We start from the raw sequence: 23,520 nt of genomic DNA, 5'->3' as shown, positions 1-23,520 counted from the left end.
GCGGGACATAAATAGAGACTAACGCAAATGATCCTCTTTTTATTTTCAGTGTTACCAACTCCTGGGCTCAGGCCAGAAATCACCGACTATATCGGCACATACCAGCAAAAACGTCAAACAAACAAGAATGAGCACAGGGCATTAAAACACAGAGGGGGTTATTTTAGAAGTGCCGAGTTTAAACAACACTGGGAATTCAAGCCCTTATAAAGAAAGTATCGGCACATCTCAATTAAGGCTTCAGCAGCCATTTCATCTCTCTGTAGCACGTTATCTGTTACAACATAAACAGTACTATATTTCAAGGGTGGCTTCAACAGGAAAAACAGGAATAGAAAATATCGGCCACACATAATGGGGCCGGATGAATGCTTTCCTGGGAGAACATCTTAGGTTTCTCTAGTTAAATTTTCAACCTCATGCTTTACTAATGGAGTGCTGGATTTTTTTAAATTATCGTTATTATTTAAAGTGGTTCCCTTGAATGCTGGTGGGGGTCTTTCTGGTTTGAAGAAAACAAGCGGGTGATTTTGACTAGAAACTGAGCCGTCCCTCTGGAACGTCTCTGCCGGTCTTGCTCTCTCGAGATGCCCAGAAGAATCTGACCTGGCAGATTTGGACACTTTCCTAAACTTTCCCATTTAAAACCTTTCCCTAAGCCTGCCTTTCTGATGAACTTTAAGTTCTCCCCCTGCTTGGGCCTGATTTAAAAGAAGGGAAACGATGAAGGAAATAATAATAATAATAACGATGGCATTTGTTAAGCGCTTACTATGTGCAAAGCACTGGTGGGGGGGGATACAAGGTGATCAAGTTGTCCCACGTGGGGCTCACGGTCTTAATCCCCATTTTACAGATGAGGTAACTGAGGATCAGAGAAGTTAGGTGACCTGCCCAAGGCCACACAGCAGACACGTGGAGGATTCGAACCCCGGACCTCTGGCTCCAAAGCTCTTTCCACTGAGCCCCAGTCACCACCAGAAGTCAAGGCCCAGACTTTCCGAGCACCACCTGCGTTTGGCACCAGATGAAAAACCAGAAACGTCCCCCGGACTGTGAGCTCCCTGTGGCCAGGGGACGTGCCCACCAACTCCGCCACACTGAACTCCACACCGTAAGCGCTCAAATATGACTGAGGATTGACTGGGAGGAGGGAAAGAAAATCGCTAAGAGCGGCAGATAGAAAGTGTGGGGGGGCAGACGTGAGAGTTAGGAGCCACGGGGGGAAAAAAAAGAAGGGGGGGCCCACGGCTGCCCACATCATTTCACCACGCCCCAACTCTCTGTTTGGTCTTTGGGTCCTACCCAAGGGTCAACAGGCTGCAAATGGTCCCCAACTGGATTGAGGAGGCCCGCCCCCGCCCCAAGCCCGTCCCAGCTCCAACCCTGGCTCCCATCGCCCCAACTTTGCCCCCCAGGCTCCCCTCTCCCCAATTCTGTCCCCGTGGACCCCCGCCCCAATTCCGTCCCCCAGACGTCGTCCAACCTGTCCCCGCCCCAATTCTGTCCCCAGGACAACTCTGTCCCCGTGGACCCCCACCCCAATTCCGTCCCCCAGACGTCCAGCCTGTCCTCAGGCCAATTCTGTCCCCGCGGACCCCCGGCCTGGCCCCATCCCAATTATGCCCCCGCGGCCCCCCGCCCCAATTGTGTCCCCCAGACCCCCAGCCTGTCCCCAGGACAATTCTGTCCCCGCAGCCCCCCGCCCCAATTCTGTCCCCCAGACCCCCAGCCTGTCCCCAGGACAATTTTGTCCCCCAGACCCCCAGCCTGTCCCCAGGCCAACTCTGTCCCCGCAGCCCCCCGCCCCAATTCTGTCCCGCAGACGTCCAGCCGGTCCCCAGAACAATCCTGTCCTCGCAGAGCCCCGCCCCAATTCTGTCCCCCAGACCCCCAGCCTGTCCCCAAGACAATTCCGTCCCCTCAGCCCCCCGCCCCAATTCTGTCCCCGCAGACCCCCAGCCTGTCCCCAGGACAATTCTGTCCTCGCAAACCCCCACCCCAACCCTGTCCCCGCAGCCCCCCGCCCCAATTCCGTCCCCCAGACCCCCAGCCTGTCCCCAGGACAATTCTGCCCCCGCAGCCCCCCGCCCCAATTCTGTCCCCGCAGACCCCCAGCCTGTCCCCAGGACAATTCCGTCCTCGCAGACCACCGCCCCAATTCTGTCCCCCAGACGTGCAGCCTGTCCCCAGGCCCACCCTGTCCCCGCAGCCCCCCAATCCCAATTCCGTCCCCCAGACCCCCAGCCTGTCCCCAGCCCAATCCTGTCCTCGCGGACCCCCAACCCCAATTCTGTCCCCCAGACCCCCAGCCTGTCCCCAGGCCCACCCTGTCCCCGCAGCCCCCCAATCCCAATTCTGCCCCGCAGACCCCCAGCCTGTCCCCAGGACAATTCCGTCCCGGCAGCCCCCCGCCCCAATTCTGTCCCCCAGACGTGCAGCCTGTCCCCAGGACAATCCTGTCCTCGCGGCCCCCCCAACCCCAATTCTGTCCCCCAGACGTGCAGCCTGTCCCCCAGGCCCACCCTGTCCCCGCAGCCCCCCAACCCCAGTTCTGCCCCGCAGACTCCCAGGCTGTCCCCAGGCCCACTCTGTCCTCGCGGCCCCCCAATCCCAATTCTGTCCCCCAGGACGTCCAGCCGGTCCCCAGGCCAACTCTGTCCTCGCGGCCCCCCGCCCCAATTCTGTCCCCCAGACCCCCAGCCTGTCCCCAGGCCAACCCTGTCCCCGCAGCCCCCCGCCCCAATTCTGTCCCCGCAGACCCCCGGCCTGTCCCCAGGCCAACTCTGTCCCCGCAAACCCCCGCCCCAATTCTGTCCCCGCAGACCCCCAGCCTGTCCCCAGGACAATTCCGTCCTCGCAGACCACCGCCCCAATTCTGTTCCCCAGACGTGCAGCCTGTCCCCAGGCCCACCCTGTCCCCGCAGCCCCCCAACCCCAGTTCTGCCCCGCAGACTCCCAGGCTGTCCCCAGGCCCACCCTGTCCCCGCAGCCCCCCGCCCCAATTCTGTCCCGCAGACCCCCAGCCTGTCCCCAGGACAACTCAGTCCTCGCGGACCCCCAACCCCAATCCTGTCCCCGCAGACCCCCAGCCTGTCCCCAAGACAATTATGCCCCCGGCGGCCCCCGAGCCCCAATTCCGTCCCGCAGCCCCCCAGCCTGTCCCCGGGACAATTCTGTCCCCGCGGCCCCCCGCCCCAATTCCGTCCCCCAGACGTGCACCCTGTCCCCAGCCCCACCCTGTCCTCGCGGACCCCCAACCCCAATTCTGTCCCCCAGGACCCCCAGCCTGTCCCCAGGCCCACTCTGTCCCCGCGGCCCCCCAACCCCAATTCTGTCCCCCAGACCCCCAGCCTGTCCCCAGGACCGTTGTGTCCCGCGGCCCCCCGGCCTGTCCCCATGACAACCTGACGTCCCCCCCCCTCCCCCCCGCCGGAGGTCCCCCCGCCCCGACGGGCCCCGGGCCGCCCCCCGACGTACCGGAGACCTGTGTGTGTGTGTGTGTGTGCGTGTGTGTGTAGTGTGTGTCCCCGCCCGTCGGTCCCTCACCTCCTTAGCCGGAGCGCTGAGGCGGTGCCCCCCGTTCCCGCCCCATGGGGCCGCCCCCGGCCCCCGCGCTGGGGGAGGGGCCGGAGGAGCGGGGCACCGACTACGCGCGTGCCCGACGCCGCCGCTCGGAAGGGGAGGGGGGCCCAGCGAGCGCGCGCGCGCGTGCCCGCCGCCCCCCGCGCAGCCGCACTAGCGTCCGGACCCCGCAAAAAGGGGAGGGGGGAGCCTGCGAGCGCGCGTGCCCGACGCCCCGCGCAGCCGCACTAGCGTCCGGACCCCGCTAAGACGGGAGGGGGAGCGAGCGAGCGCGCGTATCGCGCAGCCGCAGTAGCGCCCGCACGCCGCTAAGAAGGGGAGGGGGAGCGAGCGCGCGTGTACGCACCGCCCCGCGCAGCCGCACTAGCACCCGGCCCCCGCTAAGAAGGGAGGGGGAGCGAGCGAGCGCGCGTGTTCGCGCCGCCCCGCGCAGCCGCAGTAGCGCCCGGCCCCCGCTAAGAAGGGAGGGGGGGCGAGCGAGCGCGCGTGTGTTCGCGCCGCCCCGCGCAGCCGCAGTAGCTCCCGGCCCCCGCTAAGGAGCGGAGCGGGCGAGGCGCGCAGCCGCAGTAGCGCTCAGCCCCGCGACCAGGCGCCCGTGTTCGCGCCGCCCCGCGCAGCCGCAGTAGCGCCCGGCCCCCGCTGGGTGGGTGGGGGGCGAGCGAGCGCGGGCGTGTTCGCGCAGCCGCAGTAGCGCCCGTCCGGCCCCCGCTAGGGAGGGGAGGGGGAGCCAACGCGCACGCGCAGATCCGTTCATTTCCTCGTATCTAATGAGCGCTTACTGGGCGCGCAGCACTGTGCTAAGCGCTCGGGAAGTGCAATTCCGCAACAGAGAGAGACAGCCCCTGCCCACAACGGGCTCACAGTCTAGAAGGGGGGAGACAGACATCAAAACAAGTAAGCAGGCCTCAATATGAATCAATAATGATAATTATGGTGTCTAAGCGCTTACTATGTGCCAAGCACTGTTCTAAGCGCTGGGGGATACAAGGTGATCAGGTTGTCCCACGGGGGGCTCACAGTCTTCATCCCCATTTGACAGATGAGGGAACTGAGGCCCAGAGAAGTGAAGTGACTTGGCCAAAGTCACACTGCACACAAGTACCAGAGCCGGGATAATAATAATAATGGTGGTATTTAAGTGCTTACTCTGTGCCAAGCACTGTTCTAAGCGCTGAGGGAGATGCAAGGTATTCAGGTTGTCCCCCGTGGGGCTCACAAGTCTTCATCCCCATTTTAAGGATGAGGGAACTGAGGCCCAGAGAAGTGAAGTGACTTGGCCAAAGTCACACTGCACACCAGTAGCAGAGCCGGGATAATAATAATAATGATGGTATTTAAGTGCTTACTATGTGCCAAGCACTGTTCTAACCGCTGGGGTAGATGCGAGGTATTCAGGTTGTCGCCCGTGGGGCTCACAAGTCTTCATCCCCATTTTAAGGATGAGGGAACTGAGGCCCAGAGAAGTGAAGTGACTTGTCCAAAGTCACACTGCACACAAGTAGCAGAGCCGGGATAATAATAATAATGATGGTATTTAACTGCTTCCTATGTGCCAAGCAGTGTTCTAAGCGCTGGGGTAGATGCAAGGTATTCAGGTTGTCCCTCGTGGGGCTCACAAGTCTTCATCCCCATTTTAAGGATGAGGGAACTGAGGCCCAGAGAAGGGAACTGACTTGCCCAGAGTTACACAGCAGACATGTGGCGGAGCTCGGATTGGAACCCACGACCTCTGACTCCCAAACCCGTGCTCTTTCCACTAAGCCGCAGGTATTTGTTAAATCTTTACTCAGTTCCCAGCACTTTTCTAAACGCTGGGGAAGACACGAGGTTACCACGTTGTCCCACAGTCTTAATCCCCATTTTACAGACGAGGGAGCTGAGGCCCAGAGAAGTGACTTGCCCAAAGTCACACAGCTGACAATTGGCGGAGCCGGGATTAGAACCCATGACCTCTGACTCCCAAGCCCGGGCTCCGTCCGCTAGATCACGCGGTTCTTCTCAGTTATCCTGTTTACTGAGGATTGGAAGTTGGAAGGAGGGTTGAGGGACAACAGCAGTCTTGGCAGGCGTGCATAATTTTATTCAGAGGTTCTCTTTCAACCTTGGGAGAGCCCCTTCACTTCTCTGGGCCCCAGTTACCTCATCTGTAAAATGGGGGATTTAAAGCGTGAGTCCCACACGGGACAACCTGATCACCAGCGTGGCTCAGTGGAAAGAGCCCGGGCTTGGGGGTCAGGGGTCATGGGTTCTAATCCCGACTCTGCCACATTCATTCAATCGTATTTATTGAGCGCTTACATGTCTGCTGGGTGACCTTGGGCAAGTCACTTCACCTCTCTGAGCCTCAGTTCCCTCATCTGGAAAATGGGGATGAAGACTGTGAGCCCCATGTGGGACAACCTGATCACCTTGTATCTCCCGCCCCCAGCGCTTTGAACATTCATTCATTCAATCGTATTTATTGAGCACTTACTGTGTGCAGAGCACTGTACTAAGCGCTTGGGAAGTACAAGTTGGCAACAGATAGAGACGGCCCCTACCCAACAGCGGGCTCACAGTCTAGAAGGGGGAGACAGACAACAAAACGGAACATATTAACAAAATAAAATAAATAGAGTAAATATGTACAAGTAAAACAAATAGAATAGTAAATATGTACATACATATATACAGGTGCTGTGGGGAGGGGAAGGAGAACAGTGCTTTGCACATAGTAAGCGCTTAACAAATGCCATCATTATTATTATGATTATCGCCCTGTATCTACCCCAGTGCTTAGCACATAGGAAGTGCATAACAAATACCATTATTATTATTATTATTATTATTACTGCAAATGCAAAGAGAGTAACTGGGGCGTTTATAGCATTATTATTATTATTACTGCAAATGCAAAGAAAGTAACTGGGGCGTTTATAGCATTATTATTATTATTACTGCAGATCATCAGCATCAATCATATTTATTGAGCGCTTACTATGTGCAGAGCACTGTACTAAGCGCTTGGGAAGTACAAATTGGCAACATCTAGAGACAGTCCCTACCCAACAGTGGGCTCACAGTCTAAAAGGGGGAGACAGAGAACAAAACCAAACGTACTAACAAAATAAAATAAATAGAATAGATATGTACAAGTAAAATAAATAAATAAATGAGTAATAAATATGTACAAACATATATACATATATACAGGTGCTGTGGGGAAGGGAAGGAGGTGAGATGGGGGGATGGAGAGGGGGACGAGGGGGAGAGGAAATGCAAAGAAAGTAACTGGGGCGTTCATAGCATTGTTATTATTATTATTACTGCAAATCACCATCATCATCATCAGTCGTATTTATTGAGCGCTTACTATGTGCAGAGCACTGTACTAAGCGCTTGGGAAGTACAAATTGGCCACATATAGAGACAGTCCCTACCCAACAGTGGGCTCACAGTCTAAAAGGGGGAGACAGAGAACAAAACCAAACGTACTAACAAAATAAAATAAATAGAATAGATATGTACAAGTTAAATAAATAAATAGAGTAATAAATATGTACAAACATATATCCATATATACAGGTGCTGTGGGGAAGGGAAGGAGGTAAGATGGGGGGATGGAGAGGGGGACGAGGGGGAGAGGAAATGCAAAGAAAGTAACTGGGGCGTTTATAGCATTATTATTATTATTACTGCAAATGCAAAGAAAGTAACTCGGGCGTTTATAGCATTATTATTAATTATTATTACTGCAAATGCAAAGAAAGTAACTGGGGCGTTTATCTCCCTCCCTTTAGGGAGTGTCCTAGGTGGGCGTTTTGTGATTCAGGGCGGCTGGATGGCCATAACTGCTTACGGATTAATAACACTGCAAACGTCTTTCCAGCAGGTGCTAAAGATTTCCCTCTATGGAGGATACAATTCCAGCGAGCTCAGACGCTCCCATGGCCGGGCCGAAATTTCAAGATCCTCCCGACCTCGGGGCCCAGAAGAACAGGGCGTTGACTCTGGATGAATGGCATAAGAAATGGGAGGACCACAACATTGGATTTCACCAAGAAGAAGGACATCGGTAAAAACAAAACATAAGAAAAAAAACCATTCTGGGCCCTTGGCCATTCAAGAATGATTGGTCAAGAATGTCGAATCGTTGTTGTTAAAATAATAATGGTATTTGTTAAGCGCTTATTATCATCATCAATCGTATTTATTGAGCGCTTACTATGTGCAGAGCACTGTACTAAGCGCTTAAAAAAATTTTATCTCAGCACTCTTAGGTGATCTATTCTAGACCCTCCTAGGTGTTTGCAATCTATTTTTTAAACTCTCATACCAGAGGAGGGATTAGAACCCAGGCCTCCAGCCTTTCAAGGCTGTTACTTTCCCTCTGAGCCACCACAGGCCTCATTATTATGTGCCAAGCACTGTTCTAAGCGCTGGAAAAGTCCAGTTGCGCAGAAGGAAGGGTTAAATTCTATTTATTTTGATGGTATTAATAATAATAATAGTGACGGCATTTATTAAGCACTTACTATGTGCAAAGCACTGTTCTAAGCGCCCGGGAGGTTACAAGTCAGTCAGGTTGTCCCACGTGGGGCTCACAGTCTTAATCCCCATTTTACAGATGAGGGAACTGAGGCAAAGAGAAGTGAAGTGACTTCCCAAAGTCACACAGCTGTTGTCTGTCTCCCCTTTATAGACTGTGAACCCGTTGTTGGGTAAGGACTGTCTCTATCTGTTACCGAACTGTACTTTCCAAGCGCTTAGTACAGTGCTCCGCGCACAGTAAGCGCTCAATAAATACGATTGAATGAATGGATGAATTGGCTGCTCGTTCTCATTGGATCAATCTGTGGTATTTCTTGAGCGCTTACTGTGTGCAGAGCACTGGACTAAGATCTTGGACAATACCATAGAGTCGGTAGACATGTTCCCTGCCCACTACGAGCTTACAGTCTACAGGCTGTGTTCAGATTTTTAACTTACTGAAATGTTAGTTAAAATGTTATGATGTTCCCCTGAAAAATAGCTCAAAAAGCAGTACTTTTTCCAATGGAGGAAATGTCAGAGTAGTAGGTTTTAAAAGGCAGAAGGGAAAGGGCATTGTACTTTCCCAAGCGCTTAGAACAGTGCTCTGCACACAGCGAGCGCTTAATAACCGCGATTGAATGAGTGAATACATAATTTCCAAGGAAATTTGAAGCCATGATTCCCCTCTGTGGTAGCAGTCAGCCGGCAGGAGGGCTTTTAAGAAATCAGCCTTGAAAGAACAGTGCTTGTAAAGAATTAACATGTAAAGAGCAGCGTTTTGAGGACGATTAGCCTAATTTGTTTATTTGCCTTTCGTTTTCAGATTATTAAGGAAACACTTGAATGCCCTCCTTAATGATAAGAAGGGACTCAGGATATTTTTCCCTCTCTGTGGAAAAGCCGTCGAAATGAAGTGGTATGAACAGCAAAACACGAATGAATTTGTTTTTCTTTGGGCCTTTCTTCTTTTTCTTTGGACGCAGGGATGTTTCATGGGGTAGATTCATTCAGTTCATTTAATCGTAGGTATTGAACGCTTACAGTGCAGGGCACTGTACTATGTAGCCTTAGGCTACATAGGATACTGGAAACAACAAGAAAGCGAAAAGTGGAATTGGTTATGCAAGGAGAGCCACGGGGCATGCTGTGCAAGAAAATGCCATGCCTGGAGCCTCATAAAGGAGTTTTGTGGTAGTTATAAAAACTCCCTTCCTCTTGGGAATGAGGAATTGGGCTGGAGTTAGGGAATCTGGATTCTGTTCTCTAACCCTGTTACCGTTTTACGCGTGGTGCCCTTCTCTTAGCCCTGTAAAATGGGAAAAATAACGTTGACACCCCCGGCTCTGCCAATTGTCAGCTGTGTGACTGGGCAAGTCACTTCACTTCTCTGGGCCTCAGTTCCCTCATCTGTAAAATGGGGATTAAGACTGTGAGCCCCCCATGGGACAACCTGGTCACCTTGTAAACTCCCCAGTGCTTCGAACAGTGCTTTGCACATAATAAGCGCTTAATAAGTGCCATCATTATTATTATTACAAGGTGATCAGGTTGTCCCACGGGGGGCTCACAGTCTTAATCCCCATTTTACAGACGAGGGAACTGAGGCCCAGAGAAGTGAAGTGACTTGCCCAGAGTCACACAGCTGACAATTGGCAGAGCTGGGATTTGAACCCATGGCCTCCGACTCCAAAGCCCGGGCTCTTTCCACTGAGCCACACTGATCTGCTCTGATTTTCCCTGCCATCTCTAGCAGTCATGCCAGATTGGGGCCGGGTTGGTGGTGGCGAAGCAGAGCCTGATATGAAACCTCTCGGGGGGCTTGTAAGAAATCCAGTTTAAACCATTAAAAAACCCCATGAAGACCAATTCTACCTCTCGTGGTTGTGTGTAGGTTTGCTGACCTGGGACACAGCGTATTTGGAGTGGAAATCAGCGAGCTCGCCCTGCGGGAATTTTTTACTGAGCAGAACCTTTCTTACACCGAAAAACCCGTGGGAGAAATTCCCGGAGCCAAAGTTTTTGAGGTTTGTGCCGAGGTCCCCGAGGGGACATTCCTCAGGGAGAAATGAGCCTGGTGGTCTTTGGATTTGTCTAGCCCCTGCTGTGTTAACAGAGCATCAATCAGTCAACCAGTGGTATTTATTAAGCGCTTGCTACCTTACTATATCAAGTGCTTGAGTGAGTACAATACAACAGAATTAGCAAACACAGTAAGTTCTTGAGAGCCTACAATAGGAGACGAGATAGTCAAGGAGCTTACGCTTTAATCTATTTATTTATTTATTTATTTTATTTGTACATATCTATTCTATTTATTTTATTTTGTTAGTATGCTTGGTTTTGTTCTCTGTCTCCCCCTTTTAGACTGTGAGCCCACTGTTGGGTAGGGACTGTCTCTAGATGTTGCCAATTTGTACTTCCCAAGCGCTTAGTACAGTGCTCTGCACATAGTAAGCGCTCAATAAATACGATTCATGATGATGATGAATAGGGAAGATGCGCAGACACCAATTTCCAAACATACCCCGGGTAAAAGAATGAGAGCGTAGTTACAAAGCATAAAAGCACTAGTGAGCAATTAGATAAATATCAGCTGGTAATAAGACTAAGGAGGCTGGTGGGGGAGGGATGACTGGGAAGGTTGGCAAGTTCATCCGGGAAGGCCTCCTGGAGGAGGTGGTGACTTTGAAGAAAGGGATGCTGGTGGGGGAAGAGGGAAGGGCCTTGTCCAAAGTAGAGGACAGAGCCCCCTGAGCTAAGTGTGAGCCTTGTTGCAGCAGCAGAAAATGTCCTCTGCCATTCCCAGAGTCATTGGTGACTACCTCAGAATTACCCAGGGAGTCAATCATATTTATTGAGCGCTTACTGCGTGCAGAGCACTGCACTAAGTGCTTGAGAGAGTATAATAGAACAATAAGCAGACACATTCCCCGCTCACAACGAGCTCACAGTCTAGAGAATTGGGCCCTGCGGTTTTCCAAAAACAGAAAAAAATGGAATCACGCATGATCTTCCCCTCCCCGTTGCTTTCCTCCCTGTGTCCTCTCCCCTCTCCCTTCCACCATCGCCGAGAAGGCCTGTTTTGATGAAAACACCATTTTCATTGCAGAGCACATCACTGAACATCTCGCTGTTCTGCTGCAGTATCTTTGACTTTCCCAGGTAATAATGATCAGGGTTTTTTTTTTTTCTTTTTTTGTGGTATTTGATAAGTGTGAGGCACTGTACTAAGCCCTGGGGCAGATACAGTCGGGTGATCAGGTTGTCCCACGGGGGGCTCACAGTCTTCATCCCCATTTTCCAGATGAGGGAACTGAGGCCCAGAGAAGTTAAGTGACTTGCCCAAAGTCACACAGCTGACAATTGGCGGAGCCGGGATTTGAACCCATGCCCTCTGACTCCAAAGCCCAGGCTCTTTTCCACTGAGCCACGCTGCTTCTCTTATCACACCCCTGCAGCATCTCAGATAATAATGACGGTATTATAATAAGGATGGGCAGGGAATGTGTCCGTTTATTGTTATAGTGTACTCTCCCTAGCACTCTGTACAATGTTTGGCACAAAGTAAGCGCTCAGTAAATGCGATCCAATGAATGAATGATGGTAGTTATTAAGCGCTTATTATGTGCCACGTTCTGGGGTGATCGGTTTGGTCCATGTTACTCACAGGGGTCTCAATCGATCAGTTGTATGTATTGAATGAATGAATCATGTCTACTAACTAACAGGTATATACATATATACCTGTATATATCTTACCTCCTTCCCTTCCCCACAGCACCTGTATATATGTATATATGTTTGTACATATTCGTTACTCTATATATTTATTTTACTTGTACATATCTATTCTATTTATTTTATTTTGTTAATATGTTTGTTTTTGTTCTCTGTCTCCCCCTTTTAGACTGTGAGCCCACTGTTGGGTAGGGACTGTCTCTATATGTTGCCAACTTGTACTTCCCAAGGGCTTAGTACAGTGCTCTGCACACAGTAAGCGCTCAATAAATACGATTGATGATGATGATGATGATGATTTATTAGTCTATCTATTTGTACATATTCTATTTATTTTATTTTGTTAATATGTTTTGTTTTGTTGTCTGTCTCCCCCTTCTAGACTGTGAGCCCGCTGTTGGGTGGGGACCGTCTCTATGTGTTGCCAACTTGGACTTCCCAAGCGCTTCGTACAGTGCTCTGCACACAGTAAGCGCTCAAAAAATATGAATGAATGAGTTGAGCGCTTATTGTGTGCCGAGCATCGTAGTAAGCACTAGGGAGAATACAGTTTAACAGAGTTGGTAGACACAGACCCTGCCCACAATGAGCTTACCGTCTAGAGAGCAATCTAAGAACAAATATTTTGTCCCCGTTTTACAGATGAGGCACCGAGAAGTTGATTAGCTTGCCTGGTTTTTCCAGCCCATGCGGTTTCTTGCTTTTAAACCTACGAGCTAATGCTGAGCCTACTGAAATATAAACTGGTTCCAAGTGGGATCTGCCTCTTTCCCCGCTCCCGATACCTCGGGAAGGGAGAGTCAGATCAGGACAACTACCTTCAGGGCAGCAATGGGCTTCCTTCTCCCTACAACCCAAATGAAATTTTCAGATTGGGGTCAACCACTGTGATTGATACAAGATATTCAGGTTGGACACAGTCCCTGGTACTTAGGGCTCTCTAAAAAGGAGAGCATTTTGCAGATGGGGAAACTGAGGCACAAGTAATTTAAGTGACTTCCCCTTCCACAGTAGGCGAGGGGCAGAGCTGGGATTAGAACCCTGCTCCTCCGACTCCAGGCCCGTGTGCTTTACAGTGGGCCTTGTTGCATGTTGGAGTCTCGTGCTTTTTTCTTTTTTCTGTCTAAACGTTAATGTTTGGCTTTCTGATTTTCAGAGCGAACGTTGGGAAATTCGACGGCATTTGGGATAGAGGAGCGTTAGTTGCTATTAATCCGGGTGATCGAGAACGGTGAGCAATTTGATTGGCATTTTGGAGGGGTTTTTTTCCCCCCAAATTGTGTGGATATTTATACTGCACGTCTATAAGTTTCTATACTTCGGTTTGCCTCCCTAAACTCTTGTCTGTGGTTTCTAATCCTTGTGAAATTGCTTGAATCATTCTTACCAGGAAAAAGGCAGATCTGCGATTGTTACTGACTCAGATGTGTTCACCCCCATATTCATTCAATCGTATTTATTGAGCGCTTACCGTGTGCAGAGCACTAGTATCCATATATGCGCTTATGTAAATGTAGAAGCACTGAAAACTGTTGCGCTTTCCACCTGTATGGTTACTAAGAGAAGAATTTGTGAGCACGGCCAAAGATGGGTTAATTCACAGAGCTGTAGACACTCCCACAGCCTCATGGAAAACATAGTTGTTGTTTTTAATGGTATTTGTTCAGTGCTTAGGATGTACCCGGCGCTGTACTAAGCACTGGGGTAGAGACAAGCTAATCAGGTTGGACACAGTCCCTGTCCCATGTGGGGCTCACAGCCTTAATCCCCTTTTTACAGATGAGGAAATTGAGGCACAGAGAAGTGAAGTGACTTGTCCAAGGTCACACGGCAGTCAAGTGGCGGAACTGGGGTTCTTCTGGCTCCCAGCTTGCTTTCCTTTTCTTCTGGTGTTTCTTCTTTTTCCTTTCCCCCCACTTTCTCACCGTGCTCCCGCGGCTTCTCTCCTGGGATTTCCTCCCCTGCCTGTGGCCTGCCCATCCAGTGTCCTCATCCTCTCTCCGTTTCCCCAACCCTGAACCTCGCTGGGCCTGTTTCCCACGCTCCCGGCGAGGAAGGGTGAGTCAGAAGGCTCGCGGACGGGCTCATCATCCTCATCATCATCAATCGTATTTATTGAGCGCTCACTGTGTGCAGAGCACTGTACTAAGCGCTTGGGAAGTCCAAGTTGGCAACATATAGAGACAGTCCCTACCCCACAGTGGGCTCACAGTCTGAAAGGGGGAGGCGGAGAACAAAACCAAACATACTAACAAAATAAAATAAAATAGATATGTACCACAGGCTCACAGAGGCCAAAACTGGGGCCGGAACCCAAGACGAGCGACTGAAATCCCATTCCCTCCCCTCCGGCCAGGTCACCGTTTGGGAAAAGCACACAACACAACTCTTCCCCCTTCAACCTGCCGCTTCTTAGCGGCCAAGACAGTGGAGGATAAAGAGTTTCACCCCACAGCCGAAATGGCTCTATCGGGGAGCGGACCCCGACTCGACCAGATGCTCCCCTCCTTGCCCCCAAGGGGTTTTCCCGCCAGAGGCCTTTTCCCGAGGCAAAGGCGAGGAAAGGAGAGCTCGGACAGCATGGGGTGCCTCAATCGATCAATGAATCAATCAATCATTCATATTTAATAATAATAATAATAATAATGGCATTTAGTAAGCGCTTACTATGTGCAAAGCACTGTTCTAAGCACTGGGTGGATACAAGGTGATCAGGGCGTCCCACGGGGGACTCACAGTCAACCCCCATTTTACAGATGAGGCAACTGAGGCCCAGAGAAGTTAAGTGAATGGCCCAAGGTCACGCAGCTGACAATTGGCGGAGCTGGGATTTGAACCCGCGACCGCTGACTCCAGAGCCCATGCTCTTTCCACTGAGCCACGCTGCTTCGCATTTATTTATGTGTGCAGAGCACTGTACTAAGTGCTTGGGAAGTACAAGTCGGCAACATATAGAGACGGTCCCTATCCAACAGTGGGCTTACTGTCTAACAGTCTCAATCATCATCAATTGTATTTATTGAGCGCTTACTATGTGCAGAGCACCGTACTAAGCGCTTCGAAAGTACAAATTGGCAACATATAGAGACAGTCCCTACCCAACAGTGGGCTCACTGTCTAACAGTCTCAATCGTCATCATCATCAATCGTATTTATTGAGCGCTTACTATGCGCAGAGCACCGTACTAAGCGCTTGGGAAGTACAAATTGGCAACATATAGAGACAGTCCCTACCCAACAGTGGGCTCACTAACAGTCTCAATCGTCATCATCATCAATCGTATTTATTGAGCGCTTACTAGGTGCAGAGCACCGTACTAAGCGCTTGGGAAGTACAAATTGGCAACATATAGAGACAGTCCCTACGCAACAGTGGGCTCACTGTCTAACAGTCTCAATCGTCATCATGATCAGTCGTATTTATTGAGCGCTTACTATGTGCAGAGCACCGTACTAAGCGCTTGGGAAGTACAAATTGGCAACATATAGAGACGGTCCCTACCCAACAGTGGGCTCACTGTCTAATAGTCTCAATCATCATCATCATCAGTCGTATTTATTGAGCGCTTACTATGTGCAGAGCACCGTACTAAGCGCTTGGGAAGTACAAATTGGCAACATGTAGAGACAGTCCCTACCCAACAGCGGGCTCACAGTCTTAAAGGGGGAGACAGAGAACAAAACCAAACGTACTCTTTGGGCAAGTCACTTTTGGGCAAGTCACTTCTCTGGGCCTCAGTTCCCTCATCTGTAAAATGGGGACGAAAACCGTGCGCCCCACGTGGGACAACCTGATGACCTTGTATCTACCCCAGCGCTTAGAACAGTGCTTGGCACATAGTAAGCGCTTAGCAAACGCCAACATTATTATTATCATTATTACTAACAAAATAGAATAAGTAGAATAGATACGTACAAGTAAAATAAATAAATAAATAAATAAATAAATGAAGAGAGTAATAATGTTGGGGCAGCTGCGAGACACGCCCGGCTGTGTTTTCTGGCTTGACTCAGAATTCCTCACCGTAGCTGCAGAGAGGCAGAGAGCTCCTTCTGAGAGACCCACCCTGTCTTCCTTTCGGGTGGCGGGGTGGTGGGGGGCCCTGTTTTAGCCGTCAGAGCCACCTTTTCCTTGGAACATTGTGTGCCGTGTTTCTACCTGTCTCTTCTTGTGGGAAAAACCCCAAAGGCGCCTGGAACCAAGTAAAGAACCTTCCGAAGAAGCAGCGGGGCTCAGCGGAAAGAGCCCGGGCTTTGGAGTCAGAGGTCATGGGTTCAAATCCCGGCTCCACCACGTGTCTGTTGTGTGACCTTGGGCAAGTCACTTAACTTCTCGGAGCCTCAGCTACCTCATCTGTAAAATGGGGATTAAGACTGTGAGCCCCACGTGGGACAACTTGATCACCTAGTATCCCCCCCCCAGCGCTTAGAACAGTGCTTGGCACATAGTAAGCGCTTAACAAATGCCATTATTATTATTATTATTATAATATAAGAATAAACAGACCCATTCCCTGCCCACAACGAGAGAGTAGGACCGTGTCCAACTGACTAGCTTCTCCCTGCCTCGGCAGTTAATCATCATCAATCGTATTTATTGAGCGCTTACTATGTGCAGAGCACTGGACTAAGCGCTTGGGAAGTACAAATTGGCACCATATAGAGACAGTCCCTACCCAACAGTGGGCTCACAGTCTAAAAGTTAATATAGTGCCTGGCACATAGTAAGCACTTAGCGAATACCATTCAAAAAACAAACTAGCCCCAGAAGGCCGTAGAAGCCCCCGCAGATTAGGCGACGCATGGAGCCGGGATTATCATCATCGTCATCAATCGTATTTATTGAGCGCTTACTATGTGCAGAGCACTGGACTAAGCGCTTGGGAAGTACAAATTGGCACCATATAGAGACAGTCCCTACCCAACGGTGGGCTCACAGTCTAAAAGTTAATATAGTGCCTGGCACATAGTAAGCACTTAGCGAATACCATTAAAAAAACAAACTAGCCCTAGAAGGCCGTAGAAGCCCCCGCAGATTAGGCGACGCATGGAGCCGGGATTATCATCATCGTCATCAATCGTATTTATTGAGCGCTTACTATGTGCCGAGCACTGGACTAAGCGCTTGGGAAGTACAAATTGGCACCATATAGAGACAGTCCCTACCCAACAGTGGGCTCACAGTCTAAAAGTTAATATAGTGCCTGGCACATAGTAAGCACTTAGCGAATACCATTCAAAAAACAAACTAGCCCTAGAAGGCCGTAGAAGCCCCCGCAGATTAGGCGACGCATGGAGCCGGGATTATCATCATCGTCATCAATCGTATTTATTGAGCGCTTACTATGTGCAGAGCACTGGACTAAGCGCTTGGGAAGTACAAATTGGCACCATATAGAGACAGTCCCTACCCAACGGTGGGCTCACAGTCTAAAAGTTAATATAGTGCCTGGCACATAGTAAGCACTTAGCGAATACCATTAAAAAAACAAACTAGCCCTAGAAGGCCGTAGAAGCCCCCGCAGATTAGGCGACGCATGGAGCCGGGATTATCATCATCGTCATCAATCGTATTTATTGAGCGCTTACTATGTGCAGAGCACTGTACTAAGCGCTTGGGAAGTACAAATTGGCACCATATAGAGACAGTCCCTACCCAACGGTGGGCTCACAGTCCAAAAGTTAATATAGTGCCTGGCACATAGTAAGCACTTAGCGAATACCATTCAAAAAACAAACTAGCCCTAGAAGGCCGTAGAAGCCCCCGCAGATTAGGCGACGCATGGAGCCGGGATTATCATCATCGTCATCAATCGTATTTATTGAGCGCTTACTATGTGCAGAGCACTGGACTAAGCGCTTGGGAAGTACAAATTGGCAACACATAGAGACGGTCCCTACCCAACAGTGGGCTCACAGTCTAAAAGGGGGAGACAGAGAACAAAACCAAACATACCAACAAAATAAAATAAATAGGATGGATATGTACAAGTAAAATAAATAAATAAATAAATAAATAGAGTAATAAATATGTACTACCATATGTTCATATATACAGGTGATTAGAACCCGGGTCCTCTGATTTCCAGGCCCAGGCTCTTTCCACTAGGCCACACTGCCTCTCTGTATAGCTTTGCTTCTCATCGGCTCGGGAATATGACCTAAACTCCTTGCTATCTTCCCAGCTACGCCAATTTAATGTTGCCGCTCATGGACGCGGACGGTCGCTACCTCCTGTCGACCCTTACCTACGATCCAGCTCGGCACGGAGGTAAAGTAGTAAGAGCGTTTATTGAGCACTTACTGCGCGCGGAGCACTGCACTCACCTCTGGGGAAGAATACCAACGTGGGAATTAAGCATGGTAAAGCACTTTCTTTTGCAGAGGGAATTGCAAAGGCGGAAAATGGGTTTCTGCAAGCAAATTGGGTTCGGCACCGAACACTTAATAGGCACCCAGCACAGCCCCTCTGCCTTTAGTGTGGAGAAGCAGCGTGGCTCAGTGGAAAGAGCTCGGGCTTGGGAGTCAGAGGTCATAATAATAATAATAATAATAATAATAATAATAATTGGCATTTGTTAAGCGCTTACTATGTGCAAAGCGGTTACTATCTATTTATTGTTATACTATACTCTCTCAAATGCTTAGTACAGTGCTTTGCAAGCCTGTTCTGGGCAGGGATTGTCTCTCTTTATTGCTGAATTGTACTTTCCAGGCGCTTAGTACAGTCCTCTGCACACAGTAAGCGCCCAATAAAGACGATGGAATGAATGAACGAAAGCGCTCCATAAATACAACTGAATGAATGAATAAATCATAATAATAATAATGTCGGTATTTGTTAAGTGCTTAGTATGTGCCAAGCACTGTTCTAAGCGCTGGGGAGGATACAGGGTGATCAGGTTGTCCCACGTGGGGCTCACGGTCTTAATCCCCATTTTACAGATGAGGTAACTGAGGCCCAGAGAAGTGAAGTGACTTGCCCAAGATCACACAGCAGACATGTGGTGGGTTCTAATCCCGGCTCCGCCACTTGTCAGCCATGTGACTTTGGGCAAGTCGTGTCACTTCTCTGGGCCTCAGTTTCCTCATCTGTAAAATGGGGATGAAGACCGTGAGCCCCACGTGGGACAACCTTGATTACCTTGTATCCTCCCCAGCACTTAGAACGGTGCTTGGCACATAGTAAGCACTTAACAAATACCGACATTATTATTATTATTATGATTTATTCATTCAGTTGTATCTATGGAGAGCTTTCGTTCATTTATTCCATCGTCTTTATTGGGCGCTTACTGTGTGCAGAGGACTGTACTAAGCGCTTGGAAAGTACAATTCAGCAATAAAGAGAGACAATCCCTGCCCACAACGGGCTTGCAAAGCACTGTACTAAGCGTTTGAAAGAGTATAGTATAACAATAAATAGATACATTTATCTTTTAGACTGTGAGCCCACTGTTGGGTAGGGGCTGTCTCTGTATGTTGCCAATTTGTACTTCCCAAGCACTTAGTACAGTGCTCTGCACATAGTAAGCGCTCAATAAATACGATTGATGATGATGATGATACATTCCCTTCCCACACGCGCTTACAGTCTAGAGGACTGTAGGCACCTTCCAGAGCTCTGTGTATGTAGTACACACCCAGGACAGTGCTCTTCATGCAGTAGACACCCAATACAGTGCTCTGCACTCTGTCAGCACCCGGTATACGGTGCACAGAAGCGGTTAATAAATAGTCTTGAAAAAGTGAATGAATGACCTTATTGGAGTGGTAAGTGGTGTCAATGGTGGTTCATCATCAATCGTATTTATTGAGCGCTTACTATGTGCAGAGCACTGTACTAAGCGCTTGGGAAGTACAAATTGGCAACAAATAGAGACAGTCCCTACCCAGTAGTGGGCCTTGGGCTACCAGAGGACCCCCTCAATCTCTTTTGTCTCAACTTCTCAGAGAATCAGGAGATTCCCTTTCCCCCCTCCTCATGCCATTTTTCTTTTGCTTCTCTGTTTTAGGTCCCCCATTTTATGTTCCTGACGGTGAAGTGCAAAGTTTGTTCGGTGAGTTCCTGGCCTTTGAAGGGTCGGGCTTCGATTTCTGCAAGAAAGCATTTGGGGAGCAGCTGGGCTTGTATTTCTTCAAGAAAGCATCTGGGTAGGCAAAAGGGATAATGTCAATCAATCAGTCGTATTTATTGAGCGCTTACTATGTGCAGAGCACTGTACTAAGCACTTAATGTGGTGGTGGCCCAGGGGATTAGATGCTGAAACAGACCAGCGTGGGATGGAATCTGCAGCCCCTGGAGAGCTTGGAAAAGAGGCTAGGACGCCTGAAGGTACAGATTTGCCTGGAAGCATTGGGTTGAACGGGATGACCTCCGAAAAATAATAATCGATCAATCAATCGTATTTATTGAGCGCTTACTGTGTGCAGAGCACCGTACTAAGTGCTTGGGAAGTACAAGTTGGGAACAAATAGAGACAGTCCCTACCCAACAGTGGGTTCACAGTCTAAAAGCCTTTCAGAATGACCAATAGAAGGCTTAATAATAATAATTATTATTATTGTAATAATTATTGTGGTATTTGTTAATCATCATCATCAATCGTATTTATTGAGCGCTTACTGTGTGCAGAGCACTGTGCTAAGCGCTTGGGAAGTACAAGTTGGCAACATATAGAGACAGTCCCTACCGAACAGTGGGTTCGCAGCCTAAAAGACTTTCAGAGTGACCAATAGAAGGCTTAATAATAATAATTATTATTATTGTAATAATTATTGTGGTATTTGTTAAGCACTTACTATGTCCCAGGCACTGTTCTAAACACTGGGGTAGATACAAGATAATCAGGTTGGACAGAGTTCCTGGCCCACATAGGGCTCACAGTCTTAATCCTGTTTTATAGATGAGGGAGCTGAGGCCCAGAGAAATGAAGCGACTTGCCCAAGGTCACACAGCAGACAAACGGGGGGGCCGGGATTAGAACCCATGTCCTCTGACGCCCAGGCCCGGGCCCTAGTCTTAGGCCCCCTGCCAGGCAAAGAGAAACAGCTTGCCAGGGGAAAAATAAAGCATCAAAGGCAAAGACAATTTCTGTTTCAGCTGCAACAATTTAGTGAGAAGTGGAGTGTTGAAGTGTTCCTAGAAATGTCAGATTTCCCCAGTCAATCAGGAGTCTTTTTTTAAGTGCCTAACACTGAGCCGAGCACTTGGGAAAATACAATAGAGTTGCTAGCCAATTGTTACTTCCCAAGCGCTTAGTCCAGTGCTCTGCACATAGTAAGCGCTCAATAAATACGATTGATGATGATGATGATCTCTGGTTTCATGGATCTTACAATCCAGCAGGAAACACCAACGCTGAAATGGTTTACAGATAGGAAGAAGTTGGAGAAGTGGATAGGTTTTGGAGTTAGTACTTAAGTATTAAGGTGGTGGGTGGATCATCGTCATCATCATCATCAATCGTATTTATTGAGCGCTTACTGTGTGCAGAGCGCTGTACTAAGCGCTTGGGAAGTACAAATTGGCAACATATAGAGACAGTCCCTGCCCAACAGTGGGCTCACAGTCTGAAAGGGGGAGACAGAGAACAAAACCAAGCATACTAACAAAATAAAATAAATAGAATAGATATGTGGATATATGGAAGGGTGGCCTGAGGTACAGAATTGGTGCTTGAAGTGGTAGGAAAGATTAAATTAATCGGGAAGACTTCCTGGAGGAGGTCAGAAGAACTTTGAAAATGGGGCTTAGTGGAGGGAAAAGGAAGGGAAGGGAGAAAGCTTTTTTTTTCCCCTTAGGGAAAAATTTAAATCTTTACCACACCTGTTTTATCCTGCTAGACTGTGAGCCCGTTGTTGGGCGGGGATTGTCTCTATTTGTCGCTGAATTGTATTTTCCAAGCGTACTTTACAATACTACAAGTCCCAGAATGCTGCAACTGGCCCATCTTCAAACAGTGTATCAGCCTTAGGGACTTTCAACAGATTGGAAACTTGACTCAACCTAGAGAAGAAACAGCTCTCTAATTCCTCCTTGACGTATGTATTTCATTCAATTGTATTTATTGAGTGCTTACTGTGTGCAAAGCACTGTACTAAACGCTTGGGAGATACAAGCTTGCAACATATAGAGACGGTCCCTACCCAACAGCGGGCTCACAGTCTAGAAGAGGGAGACAGACAATAAAACAAAGCATATAAACCAAATAAAATAAATAGAATATGTACAAGTAAAATAGACTAATAAATCCGTACAAACATATATACAGATGCTTTGGGGACAGTGTATGAAGGAACGCTGAAAAGTTAATTCACTCTGAAGAGCGGCCGTAACTCACTGTCATTTTGAGAGAACAAGGGACAGCTTCACTGTTCTGAAAACCTCGTCTCGGAAGCCTGGTCATTCTGAAAGAAAATTTGTCTCAGGGGATTTTTTTTCCTTTGGTGGAAAAAGTGGCATTTTTTTCATTTGGAGCCATATTTCACCAGTCTGTCCATCTCTAACTACCCCGAATAGTTTCAGAATTGCTCTTGAATCTTTCACTTTAACTCATACAGTGGAGTGATTCCGCCCATTAAACATTAATGTTTAATCAAATTTTTGAGTGTCACCAAATTTCACGGGCAATTTTGAGTCTCACTTTTATTTGTTTACCTGACTCTCGAGCTCGGTTTTGCCTATACTTGAAAGGTTCTCAGTTTTGCCCAAATCCAGTGGTCTTGCCTAGGATTGTTTTGGACGCCTGTCTCTCTTGAGCTGAGTGAAGTTCTCAGGAGAGGAAAACTGTGGCAACCCCTATGGAAATTGGAACTCTCTGTGAGTCCTTTATTTAACCGAGAGACTTTCTGCATCCCCATGCGTGTAACTTTGAGACATTTATAAGTCTGAATCATTTCACGTATGTCTTCGTGTATGTCATGTCAATGGGGGATTTTTGACGGACAGCATGACCTGCCAGCGCCTGAAAGCTTGGTCATTTTTCCCAATTCAACTTGCCTCTCTCATTTCCAGGCCCAACGTGTAACATTCAGCGTCTTGAGAAGGTTGACGTTTTAGAAGACCGGCACCGAAAATGGGGCATCGATTATTTAATCGAGACCTTATATCTATTTACAGTGAAATAAGTCAGCAAGACTGGTGTCTGCACAGAAACAAGGCATCACCAAAATGCTTAGCTGGATTTTTTTTTTTTTTTTGATTGACAAGGCTGGGTCATGTTAATGGAAAATGTAAGTACTTTCAAAATGATATTCTTCCCAAATAAATTACCTGTCAATAGTATTTAATGAACACCAATAGTGTAACGGCCCCTGGGGAGTTTCCAGTACTCTACCAGTGTCGGCCGCGGGAAGGAGAGTCAAGCAGAGGCCTTCCCATTCCATTTCTAGCCTGGGCAGTGGCTAGCGAGTGGAAAGCAATCTGGGCTGGTCATGGGAGAGAGTCGAGGGCGGTGACTCAAGTTTACTGCTTGGAAGAAGGCAATGGTAAGCCACTTCCATATTTTTCCCGGGAATACTGTATGGATACACTACCAGAACGATTGCAGATGGAGGTGGGACATCCTGGGAGAGATGTGTCCATGGAGTCGCTGTGGGTCGGAGATGACTAAGATGAGACTGTATTATGGCACTGTACTATATTGTACTCTTAATAGAGTTCTATATAGAAGGTTAGAAGAG

At 48.8% G+C, this 23,520-nt stretch overlaps 3 protein-coding genes across 5 annotated transcripts in view; 2 read left to right on the top strand and 1 right to left on the bottom strand.

Moving 5' to 3' along the window:
- The window catches only part of KDM1B (lysine demethylase 1B), a 34,716-nt gene extending 31,105 nt beyond the window's left edge, over positions 1–3,611 (bottom strand). Inside the window, exon 1 of the mRNA XM_038770755.1 lies at positions 3,550–3,611. The gene's annotated coding sequence lies outside the window, so the exon portion shown is untranslated. The remainder of the gene's footprint in view (positions 1–3,549) is intronic.
- On the top strand, positions 977–23,122 carry TPMT (thiopurine S-methyltransferase). Of its 3 annotated transcripts, none has more exons than XM_038770754.1 (9): positions 977–1,114; positions 7,457–7,639; positions 8,921–9,013; positions 9,989–10,121; positions 11,207–11,259; positions 12,992–13,066; positions 18,021–18,106; positions 19,851–19,895; positions 22,853–23,122. In XM_038770754.1, the coding sequence occupies exons 2-9, from the start codon at positions 7,476–7,478 to the stop codon at positions 22,963–22,965; spliced, it is 762 nt and encodes a 253-aa protein (XP_038626682.1). In that variant the 5' UTR covers positions 977–1,114; positions 7,457–7,475; the 3' UTR covers positions 22,966–23,122. The 3 variants fall into 3 exon arrangements, with proteins under 3 accessions (XP_038626682.1, XP_038626681.1, XP_038626680.1); XM_038770753.1 differs by lacking the exon at positions 977–1,114 and adding an exon at positions 4,442–4,479; XM_038770752.1 differs by lacking the exon at positions 977–1,114 and adding an exon at positions 4,442–4,479 and having other exon boundaries at positions 7,454–7,639.
- Positions 1,028–3,521, top strand: LOC119949187 (basic proline-rich protein-like). Its single transcript, XM_038770729.1, has 3 exons — positions 1,028–1,114; positions 1,475–1,965; positions 2,111–3,521. Exons 1-3 carry the CDS (start codon positions 1,028–1,030, stop codon positions 3,519–3,521), a joined length of 1,989 nt encoding a protein of 662 aa, XP_038626657.1.
- Positions 23,123–23,520: the final 398 nt, after the last annotated feature.

Source organism: Tachyglossus aculeatus, chromosome X2 (assembly GCF_015852505.1).
Source record: "Tachyglossus aculeatus isolate mTacAcu1 chromosome X2, mTacAcu1.pri, whole genome shotgun sequence".
In the NCBI taxonomy this organism is placed as follows: domain Eukaryota; kingdom Metazoa; phylum Chordata; class Mammalia; order Monotremata; family Tachyglossidae; genus Tachyglossus; species Tachyglossus aculeatus.
The sequence above is the reverse complement of the archived record's forward strand: the minus strand, read 5'-3'. Positions and strand labels throughout refer to the sequence as shown.